The sequence below is a fragment of the Tachysurus vachellii genome, chromosome 16 (assembly GCF_030014155.1).
Source record: "Tachysurus vachellii isolate PV-2020 chromosome 16, HZAU_Pvac_v1, whole genome shotgun sequence".
Lineage (NCBI taxonomy): Eukaryota > Metazoa > Chordata > Actinopteri > Siluriformes > Bagridae > Tachysurus > Tachysurus vachellii.
This window is the reverse complement of record NC_083475.1, coordinates 5,146,334-5,158,833: the sequence shown is the minus strand read 5'-3', so window position 1 is coordinate 5,158,833 and position 12,500 is coordinate 5,146,334. Positions and strand designations below refer to the sequence as shown.

Sequence of the window (12,500 nt, the reverse complement as noted above, 5' to 3'; positions counted from 1 at the left end):
GTGACGATGATGAGGACAAACTCCCTGAGATGATGAGGAAGAAACCTTTAGAGGAAGTGAAGTCTCAGAAGTGAACCTCATCCTCATTTAAGTGACACTGGACAGGAAATAATGTCATTTCTATAACTGTTTGTAGTCGAGTGGAATTGAGCGACCAAAACCTACTGAGGAGCTAATAGGTCATAGTCATTTCTGAGATCATTACAGACTTAACACTAATTCCTTCCTGCCGAAGTCTTCAAATGATTTTATTAATAGAAAATAACAAACCCACCCCTCAAAGCTTAGTGTGGCCAGATTTTCTTATTCTTTACTTAAAGGAATTTTTATCTTAATCTGGTGTAAACAGATTGTTAACTTTTCATGCTTAAATGCTAATCAAATTAAAAAGGCTAGTATCGCCTGTAATCATGTAACAGGATGTGGGTTAAAATAGAATCTTAACCGAGGGTACGAATCCTTACAAATTACCAAAAGAGAGTGGAGTAATGACCCGAGAATAACAGCTCGCACATCTTTTACTATCTGCTGTAATAATCCAGCCTGTAGCCACTGATTCCACTTCAGGGCAGGATTAGCTAAAACATGCTATACTGGTGTATAAAATGCTTCAAACGATGACATTATGTCCTAATGGACCTAGCAGGGATTTTCAAATGGAGTGTAAGACTCCCAGTGTGCCAACTAGAGCAGATTCAGAGTAATAACATTCTAGTGCACCCTAAACTAGAGAACAGCTAAAGAGAAGTAGAAAGGTGTCATGGCTCCTTTCAGCTATTCTAGAAACTCCATGTTATGTTGTGGCTCTAAGTCCAAGTGTGTGACATCTTGTGCACTTGTGCACAGAATGTACCTGTAGGAAGGGGTCGTCCCGGTATTCTTTTTTGGAGGCAGGGCAGACAGCAGACCCCTCCCCCTCGGTCTCGCTGGTACAGGACGAGCGACACTCTGCACAGTGCAGGAAGTCCTCCCACAACAAGTCCTCTGTCTCCGACTCGTGCCGAGTGCTCTCAGAGTCCTGATTGCGCAGGCTGGAGCAGCGGGAGCTACAACTCGTGCCTAACTTGGGCATCTCCTGAGGAAATAAAAAAAAATAAAAATCACACATTAGATATTAGATTGTTGAAAACATTTACTTCATCAATCCTAAGCATGAGTTCTTTGTATCTAAATAGCTAAAATATTTCTGTTAATATGAATAAATGTTGAAAAAATTTTTCTAAAAGGTTAAAGGTTGGACTAAATAGACACAATAATCTCAGGACACATGAGATCTGATCAAAGTCTATCAAGACCAAGAGAAAGCATGTTATTCAGATTATTATTCAAGTGTAATTTGCCAAAGAATCCCACATTAATGTCTAATCCTTGAAGTTGTTTTTTACAGGAAATTTAAGAATCGTAGGATTGCAATGTCTTTATACCAGTGTTTAAAAAAACAACAACACACACTGATGTGTTGTGTAAAGCACTATGGAGAGACGTGTGTGTGTGTGTGTGTACAGTACCTCTGCAGTTGTATAGTGTTTTTTGTAGTGGTGGGTTTTTCTGTTGCGCAGTGTGCAGTCACTGTTCGTACGCTCCACACCCCTACGGAGAATGCTGTAGTTTTCGGGGTCTTCTTCGCTTGATGCCTCGTCAGACATGTTCTCCACGTTGTGTAACTTGCATTCCTGCATGCAGTGAAAAAGCAGAAAATAAAGCTTCACTGTGTGGACAGACAAGTGTATGTATCTCACAGCCTGCTGTATTACATCATCACTGGATCAAGAAGCATGTGTCCATGTCTGTCTACCTGTTTCTGTCAGTCTGTCTCTCTCCCTCTCGGTTTATGTCTGTCTGTCTCTGTTTATGCCTGTCTGTCTCTGTCTATCTGTCCAAGTCTGTCTGTGTATGGTTTAGAGTGCATGGCTTCACCTGCTCATCATCTGTACAATAATGCTGTACAAACACTCCTGGTGTCATTAAACATAAAAAAGAGAGACTAGTAGAACACTGCTAACATGAGCGACCCCTCATCAGACCTGTTCTCCATTACCAGTAACACCAGAATAGATCTTTATTGTGTGGACTGAAGCCACTGAAAGCAGGAGCATGTACCTTGCTGCTGGGAGACAGGAGTTTATTTCGGGACTGTGGGCCGCTCCAGCCCAGTTCCTCACAGCGCAGCAGGTCACAGTGAGGCTCGTGGAGCTGCAGCCTTTCCTCACTGCTCTTGCTTGTGACCCGGCCATCCAGTGACACGTATCCGTTATCCGTCTCTGTGGACTTATCGATGGACAGCTTGAATTTCTTAGACCTGCAAAACAAAAATTGGAACGGGAATGGTTCAAAAACAGAGACTAAATGATGCATGCGTCTCGTTCTCTGTCAGAATGGGGCTTCAAGACTAAGAACCAGCCTAAGCTCACAGGAAGCTACAGGCACTGTGCTACAGTTACTGCTCTGGACACTGAGAGTATAACAGAATGCAATTATCTGTATCTGTTAGAGCTAAAACATTTATATCTATTTATAGATAAAAGCCGGAAGAGCGTTGGAACCATACAGGCTTAAAATAAATAACCACTTGATCATCTAATATGATTTTACCTCAGTTTTAGACCCTAGACATGCTCTCAAATACAGCTGGGACTCGAACACAGCTGCAAATCCACATGGGGTCCTTTTATCGGGTTTATTAGTAACGCCTTGATAATTTTGCGATTTTCTTTTAATTATGATTGAGAATGCTCGTTTAAAAGCGACAAAAAACATCACACGTGTATTCCACTATTTTTAAAAGTAAATAAATAAAGACTGTGGGCGAGCCAGAAGCCTGAGACTGTCAGGGTTATTATGAGCAGTCAGGATTATATGGAGCAAGAAACAGGGTTTTACACTGGAGCTCATTAAGACAGTGTTTAGGTCAGGTTTAGCTACATATTTATAGTACTATTTGTATCCGTATCCCGTTACACCCCTAGTGCAGACAACACCATACTACTCTACGATATTTATACAGAAAGTCTCAGCTCTAAGGTACTAGGTACTAACGTGATGTTCTGTGCATTGTTATAGGTGTTATTAGATTAATACTAACACATGGGTCTAGAACAACTGGGACAGACCATGTTAGATCAGCTAAGGTCAGGACGTCTCAGCTCTTGGACATAACACCACACATTGTGACACTGTGTGTTCAGTGTATGTGATAATGGATAAAGCTGCAAGGAGTTTACACAGAAAATATTATAATCTGCTTGGAGAAAAAACAACAACTTAAAGCTGGTTTACTGACTAGTAGCAACTATAATTACAAATATTTCATGTTCTGCGGATTGAATAAACAAGCTTTCATTAAAAAACTGCCAATTCTTTATTTGTGCTATGTTGGTGACTCCAAGATCTGAGACGAGAAGTGTAAAGCCAGAGCGGTCTTAAAAGGAGTGCCCCAGCTGTCACAAAGGAACAGAAAGCAGCTGCAAAATCCCCCTTTTTCCTTACAGTGAAATCACTTCTAATTTAGGTTCTCACATCAAGGACCAATTTAAAATCTGATAAGAAACAAATGGAAACATGAAAATGATGGACAAGAGATGTTGCAGCCATGCAGATATAACATGTAATCTTAAAGGGTAAAATACACACCCCGATTTAAAGATATTATGCCAGAAATCTCTGAAGAAAGCACCGATACTGTGAGTGGTGGCAGAGCCCAGGAGCAGCGGTGCCCCTTCCTGTGTGTTATCAGTAGTGCTAGAGCCATCGCCTTCCCTATGCACCTCCAAGTGTGCTGCCTTCCTTAACTTCCTTTAGTGAAAAACATTAAAAGCGTAAAGCGCTTTAGAAAGAGAAGTCCAAACAGAATCACTTCAGAAACAAAATGAAGAACCTTTTTATTAGATTTTGAGAATAAATAGAGCTAAAGTGGTGATTCTAAGCAGCAGGGAGTATTAGTTACGGACCTGGCTTTCACTCAGTAATAAATTGTGCTGAAAAAATTGTCTCGATAAAGAAGAAATTTGATCCGATTCTTTTTTTTTTCACAAATGAACAGGTTATCAAACATCCAGAAGCTGATTATAATCTCAAGTTACTTTAAGCCTGTTGACATGTATTAATGAGTGTATTACTTGTTTCATTCACATGTACTTTAATACAGATGCTCTGATTGCATCTGTAAACTGCAGCATGTGTGAGCTCTAATCTGATTTGCAGTTTTCTCTGGGTGATAAACATCATGTGGAAGCCAGATATCAGCTTCTTCTGACTGGAACAGGGATCTAATTTGGTTCTTTGGACCTTAAAATCAGTGTCATGTCTGTTCCTCTCTACTTCTAATATACTGTCTATTTCTCACATAGCAGAGAGCAATTTTCTCACATTGGTCAGAAAATTGTGCACAGACCAGGCTGGATACGTTACATGCTACAGAAGTACCAGACACCTTTCACCCCACACAGGAAATGAATGGTAAACCCAGGTCACATGACACAAAAGGAAAAAGGTCTAGCACCTGCATGGGAACAGGGGTTTAGCCATCACATTTCTTTTACAGTCACTACAAGCATAAGACAGATACAGATAGAGAGAGAAGACAGACGGTCATTGCCGAGTGGTCCGTCCTGCCCACCTTCTCCTCTTGGCTGTGGCATTGGGAGCAGGTTTGGGTGTGCGTGTGGATACGATCTGGCAGTGCACGGTGCCCAGAAGCAGCATGAGCCAGAAAGCCCCAAACACCTCAGTCGCTGGGATGTCATGGGGATGTGAGATGCTGAGAAACAACACTGTTGCGAACACTGAAACACAAAGGAGCAGTGAACAGAGTCAGTAGCATTCAAGACTACAGCACTGTTTATCATATCTTATACAGAAATATATGATTAATAATTCTGTACTTATTCAGTATCAGGGTTAACACAATATGTTAGGAGAAGATATTCTCCCATTTCAAAGAAATATACTGGAATCTTATTCATTTTTCTGCTTTGTGTTTCTGTGGCTGTTTTGTAACTGACCTTGGAGCAGGTAAAGGGAGAGCAGCAGCAGAAAGATGGTTCTGGAAGTCACCTGAATCCACCATTTAAAGAAAAAGGGAAAGAGAACAACCCGAACTATTCCCTTCCGTGCTAGAGATGTCCATGGGCTTTCTGGCTTGGCTTTGGCAAACGCAGAGCCTTAAAAAAAATTACATTTTATACATTTCCATGTCTATTTGTAAACTTGAATACCAGCACAGATAGACAGATATAGTCTTGCTAATAATATTTATTCAAGGCACCCAAGGTCACATTACAATGCAAGCTTAAATCTAGTAGAAATTAGGCAAAGTGGAGCAACTTCAGAATTTTTAGGTAGGATTTAAATAAAACAGTGGAGTCCAGTTAACAGGACTGATTAGAGCTCCAGAGTCTAAGTGCAGGATGAAAGCTCTCGCACCCTGGTACTGAGACAGGAAGCTGGAACAGTCTGAAGGTCATTCAAGGTGGATAGCAGGTCTAAACCTGGAGGGCTGGAGAGCTATCATCACTGTGAGGGTGTGAGGTTGTTCAGAGCAAGCGGTAGCTTAGTGGTTAAGACTTTATGAAGGTCGTGAGGTCAAATTGCAGGACTACCAAGCTTAACCCTCAACTGCTCAGTATAAATGAGCTGTACTCTATCTGCCAGATAGAGAAGAAGCAGCCTGACTGACAGAGCTCAGTGTTCCAGCTACAATCAGAGCTGTGCACTTCCCACTATAGATTTTTGGAGATGAACAACAGACAGGAATTAGGCCAGCAGTTTTTCTATAGAAGGTGTGAGGATACAGAGATGAGGGAAAAGTAAATTACTGCAGATATCTGGAGAAATGTTTGGCAGATTTCAAGTAGACTTGAGGTCTATTGATCAAGCTGGCAGATAAAAGACTTAGATGTCTGGATTAGCTGAGAAACACGATCAATGAGTCTGAGAGTGAAGAGTGAGGTAATAGCTGCTGAGAGTCCAATGCAGACAGTAAAACTGCTGAGAAATGTTCACATTACAGCATCCACAGTGGAAATGTTTCACATCTCTACTCACCTCTCACTAGATCCACGTCAATGAGGTCTGGTTTCACATGGCCGGTCTTCTTCGGTTTGTTCCTCAGGCCCTGTGCAACAGAAGCTAGGATTAGACATGAAAGCACTATCAGAGTGACGTCTTGGTGGAAAAGTTAGTGCTTTAATCCACATTACTCTTATCAGGTAAAATAATAAATCATGTGAAGGAACTGCACAGGAAATGCACACATATAAGCCCTGCGCACACACACACAATCTCACACACGCACACACACACACACAAAATCTCTCTCTCTCTCTCTCTCTCACACACACACACACACACACACACACACACACAATCTCTCTCTCACTCACTCACTCACACACACACACACACACACACAATCTCTCTCTCACTCACTCACACACACACACACACACACACACACACACACAATCTCTCTCTCTCATACACACACACACACACAAAATCTCTCTCTCTCTCTCTCTCACACACACACACACACAATCTCTCTCTCTCACACACACACAAAATCTCTCTCTCTCTCACACACACACACACACACACACACGGGTAATTCTCTGAAAATCCACAGTATGCTACATCAATCACATTTAAAATGCTTCAAATGCTGTTTATTAAAATAACTAAATCAAAACTTCACAGCATCATTTTGTCTTTTTGGCCTTTCTACAACATGTCCAAAACTTTCTTTGATTGTTTTATCACACAAAAAATTGCAAAAAAACATAAAATTGCTAATTTTTCTACTGTACATTCTAAAGACTTAGAAAAAATAAATCTAGTTATTGTCTTCAAGGACTTTTTAAATAAAAAGTTTATTCTTTCTATTCATTTCATTTTGCTCCACCACGGTGTTGACATTTGGCCACAGAATATTCTATACACAACTTGTAGATTATTATTATTAGCGAAAAGGGAAATTTCCCACATTTAGGAAAATGAAGTAAGATTAAATCATGCAGATTCGTGTGAGAAGAGCAGAAGAGCACACTGGGGTTCAGTCAATATCAATATTCAAATATTACAAATTATTCATAAATGAATAAATATTAATAGCACATTTAGTAAGCATACATATTAAATAAACATTCTGCTTTAATTTCTGCTCTAATGTTTATCTGGTGCAGTCAAGAGATTGTATGGAAAGATAACTTCAGGCCTAACTGTTTCTGTTCCGATGCAAAACATGAAATAAATGACTTTTAAATATGACACTGATTTCCAGAGAATTAGCCACACAAACACACGTACAATCAACACAATCTGGTGACTGATTTTCTCTAAGCACGAGACTCTTATCACAGCGTCAGCTGCAAGACACATCACAGGTTTAATACTGATGATCTAATATGTTACTGTTTCTATAGTAACAGCTCATTCACAGGGACTCAAAGGGATGGATGCTCCATACACTCAGATTAAACATGGAGAATTGTTGATCTGATCAATATTTGCCCAGAAATACACACATTACTATTGATTTATTCACCTGTATGAACAAATTACACTGGCAGAAGAAGCCTTTCATTGTGATCTGATCTGAAACTGTCCAAATAAAGAGATGTGGTTCCAGTTCAGCTAGAGGACTAAACTGATCTCAATATAAGGACAGAGCATCTCTCACTGTAAGCTCCTCTAACCACAAGCCAGTCAGGTGTTCAGCACACTAACAAGACCAGGGCTGTGAGTCCATTTCAACAAGCAAGTGGGGACAGACACTGAACACACACACACACACACACACACACACACACACACACAGAAACTGCCCACACAAACAATTCCTGCTTCAAGCTAATTGGTGTAAGGTGGCCACGTGTCCGTTACCCATGAGCACAGAGATGCAGTATACCAAATCACAGCACTTCTGGCTCCTGAGGTTTTTGACCTTTGCCTTTTACCCATGATCACTCCCCTGACTTTGCATATGACCTGAGAATTTTGCCTGTACAGGACTTTCACATGCAGCCAATTATGAGGTCCACCAGTTATTGCCATGTGGTGAACATACTGTGTACAAATGTGATTTTGAACATAAGACAGATATCTTAGGACTAGTTTACAAAAGGTAAATTTACATATGGAAACTAGCTAAAGCTCTATGAGCTCATTGGTCACTGGGGCTTTTTGCTTTGGGAGAATGAGTGCAATCAAAGTAAAAAGAAAAAAATAAAAGATTTTGAATGTAGGACAAACAATAAAACATCACAAGTTGTGGAGTTCATTTCTCTTGCCAGAGCAACAAGAGAGAGTAAGATGAGAGTGATAAAGCCTCATATTGTAAAAGGAATTTTCTCCAGAGTTTAAAACAAACACATCTTAATAAATCCACTGAACCAAAACTTGGGAGTGAATGATTTTTTTCAGTACAGGATGAGGCTCCGATATCAAACTGTACGATTAAGCTTACTACTGAACTTTCACTAGAAATTTATCATAAAAAACCATCACTCAATCAATAGACATCTATAGAGCAAATATAAAAAAGGAGAATATTGTTTATTTTGTTGGGACAGTCAGAACACCAGCGATCAGATAATGCATGTGACTATCAACTATTAACACCATCGGCCCTTTTAGACCTTTGGGGCTACGGAGATGAGTGTTAATAATATTCTACGGCTGATGAATACTGTATTTGTTTGTAAGTCTTTTGACCCGTCGAAATAATGACAAGAAAAATAAACAATAACAAGAAAAAAATAAAAGAATAATGAATACTCCTTTTAAAGCCCTGCCCACTTTCCCAAAAGAAGCACACCTTCACCAGGGATAGAAAACTACCACATACAGGCTGGGTCAAAACACACCCCAGGTACCAGTCACCAAACTGCCACCAGTTCAAGAAACAAATTAGCACAATCAGGGCAGGATGTTGAGGCTCACAGCATACTCAGATTAAACCAGTGAAGATATTTCAGGAAACATTCGTTTGCTATTGAGCCAAATGTCCGAACACAAGCAAAAAGGCCTGTAGACTTTACTCAGGTCAGTAAAGCTTACACCACAGGGTTTGGTTTTTGGTGGAAATTTGCTTTTATGTCTCTTTATCTCTTATATCTCTTTTATGTCTCCCAACACTGTTGACTGGTTTAATCAACCAACAATGCAGACCAGAAACACACACTCAGGCAATGCTGATTTCTTTTGTTTTTCGGTGTGGTATGTAAAGATCTTTTGGGGCAAGAATGTTCTCCCTCTTTTTTTTTAACAGTGTAATCTTCATCTAGATCGTGTACCAGTACTCATTTCATCCAGTATTCTTATGTCTTTCACACACACACACACACACACACACACACACACACACACATATACACACACACATACACACACGCAACCCAAAACCACACACAAAGGCACTCGGGTGTGTTAAAAATGCAAGACTAGTGTGGATGACCAGGAGGCAGGCAATCACATGGTACAGCCCAAGAACACAGTGATGGGGAGGATCCTGCTGCTGTACTCACCAGTCTAATGAACTGCTCAGAGTCAGAGTGGTGGAGAAGAAGGGGAAAGGTTTAAACTGAAAAAAGAAATGGTACTGATGGCACACAGTCAGTGCACAGCTGAATGCTGACACGTATACACACAAGAATACACACGCTCACACACAAGCTCACACGCTCACACGCTCACACACACGCTCACACACAAAAGCTCACACGCTCACAAGCTCACAAACACTCACACACACACAAGCTCACACACTCACTCACACAAACTCACACACTCACACACACACAGACAAGCTCACACACACAAGCACACACACACAAACTCACACACTCACACACACACAGACAAGCTCACACACACAAGCACACACACACAAACTCACACACACAAACTCACATGCTCACACACACAAGCTCACACACACAAGCTCTCACATGCTCACACACACACACAAGCTCACACACACACAAGCTCACACACACACAAGCTCACACACACACAAGCTCACACACACACACAAGCTCACACACACACACAAGCTCACACACACACAAGCTCACACACACACAAGCTCATGCTCACAAACACACAAGCTCATGCTCACACACACACAAGCTCATGCTCACACACACAAGCTCATGCTAACACACACAAGCTCATGCTCACACACACTCACACACACACATGCTCACACGCTCACACACACAAACTCACACGCTCACACACACACACACGCTCACACACAGACAAGCTCACACACACAAGCACACACACACAAGCACACACACACAAACTCACATGCTCACACACACAAGCTCTCACATGCTCACACACACACATGCTCACACACACACATGCTCACACACACACAAGCTCACACACACACAAGCTCACACACACACAAGCTCATGCTCACAAACACACAAGCTCATGCTCACACACACACAAGCTCATGCTCACACACACACAAGCTCATGCTAACACACACACAAGCTCATGCTCACACACACTCACACACACATGCTCACACGCTCACACACACAAACTCACACGCTCACACACACAAACACAGACAAGCTCACACACACTCACGCTCACACACAAAAGCTCACACGCTCACACACACAGACAAGCTCACACACACACACAAACTCACACGCTCACACACACACAGACAAGCTCACACACACAAGCACACACACACAAACTCACACACACAAACTCACATGCTCACACACAAGCTCACACACAAGCTCACACACACACACACACACACACACACACAAGCTCACACACAACACACATACGCGAGCGCACAAACACAGACACAAGCATTCACACACACACACGCACATTCACACACAAATGTGTCATGGTCCACAGGAAGCAGGCCTCCATATGTGCACAAGAAGAAAAACAATGCAGACTGAAAGTTAACTAAAAATGATGAAGGGAAGAAAGGGTGATGAGTAAAATGATGTACCTTGATTTCTCTTTGTTCCACAGACTTCTCCCAAATCTGCTGGTCATACGCCCCAATCTGAAAGGCACAAACACAGACAGACAACGAGGCTTAATCCAAAACCATCACAAGAGTAATAACATGGTGTCTTATGCAGAGCATTTTATTAAAACCTCTTCAGTTTTATCTGAAAAATACTTCTTCAGTCTGAGGAATTAACACCACTGATAATCAATATCCATTCTCTAATAGTTCACAGTTAGTTTACATGCACGCTCCATACACAAGCTGAGCTTTGCCTCATCACTGCTCTTTTCTGACAACAGAAGATCACAGGATGCTCGCTGAAAACTTTCTCAGAGCCTTCGAAAAACTTTGATGTATTGAGTAAAAGCAGAAGAGAAAAGTTATTCAGGGATGAGAGGATTAGCTTGGCCTCGGGTTTCTGCTGCTGGAGGTGTTTGCTTCAATCCTTCTTTGCTTTCAGAGGGAAACGAGGCGGTGTGAGTGAAGTGACTGGGGCGGGTGAAGGAGAGAGGAGAGAGCAGCTTGTTGATCAGTGTTCTGGGGTGTCGTTTGCACACTCATGCACACCAATGGAAAAGTCTGCATCATTCATGAGCTGACTTCCAAGCTTCATCAAACATGCAGCACTAATGCAAAAAAAAAAAAAACCCAAAAAAACAACACAAGGTCTAGGTCAGGCCACGCTGGCCAAACAAATGACCTTTATGAAAATAGTTTATTTAAAGTCAAGTGCTTAAAGTATTTCAAGTTTTTTTAATGCTTTCTTGGCATTAGATAAATCTTATCTTAAATCTTAATCTTATCCTAAATCTTTAACCTAGTTGAACCACTGGTGATGTATTCACTAATAGAGCACGTTCTGGTAATGTAAATGTAAAAGATTGCTCACGTGTGAGAACAGCTGAGTGCAGACACTAGAAAAAAACAAACCTGGACTTCCTACAGGCTGGTTCTACACGGCTCCATTTCCGGCCTATTAAATTAGAGCGAATGTGATGTCATGTGGTGTGACCACACTATCTGTGACAAATATATATTATTATACTGCATGACACAAACCACACAAAGAGAACTAATATTTAGTTAGACAGTAATGCTGAAGAACCAGTTTAATTGGTCGATCAGCATGCAAATTCACAGTTACACAAAGCTACTGAAAACCAGAAGAGCTGAAATATCACCCAAACATGTACTTTATACAAACAGCGTCCAAACAGAACAACCAGATGATGTTAATAAAAATCAGACAGTAAAACTCTGCTGCTGTAGTATCTACAGTCCCACGAGCAGGCCTGCATTCACACATCACACCCTGCTCTCAGCTCCACCACAAGAGCGTGACCTGTTCATGTCACACATTTTTACAGCCTGAGGCTCCCGGCTAATAATAAGCCATTATAACATGATAAAGTTTTACTCTGAGCCATAAATCAAACAGTTATGAAAAAATGAATTCTGACAGATAAGTGCACATTACTGATCAACAGCCAGTTTAAACATG

General features: G+C 41.2%; 1 protein-coding gene across 4 annotated transcripts in view; it reads right to left on the bottom strand.

Annotated features, from left to right (window-relative positions):
* Positions 1-12,500, bottom strand: part of LOC132858852 (protein PHTF2-like) — a 38,402-nt gene that overhangs the window by 12,078 nt on the left and 13,824 nt on the right. For 3 of the 4 annotated variants that reach the window (XM_060889380.1, XM_060889378.1, XM_060889377.1), the window contains 8 exons: positions 10,994-11,050; positions 6,043-6,112; positions 5,001-5,159; positions 4,616-4,781; positions 3,631-3,792; positions 2,101-2,299; positions 1,509-1,673; positions 854-1,075 (listed from right to left, as the gene is read on the bottom strand). In XM_060889380.1, the coding sequence (XP_060745363.1) occupies positions 854-1,075; positions 1,509-1,673; positions 2,101-2,299; positions 3,631-3,792; positions 4,616-4,781; positions 5,001-5,159; positions 6,043-6,112; positions 10,994-11,050 (1,200 nt within the window). The remainder of the gene's footprint in view (positions 1-853; positions 1,076-1,508; positions 1,674-2,100; positions 2,300-3,630; positions 3,793-4,615; positions 4,782-5,000; positions 5,160-6,042; positions 6,113-10,993; positions 11,051-12,500) is intronic. The other variant, XM_060889379.1, reaches the window with a different exon arrangement.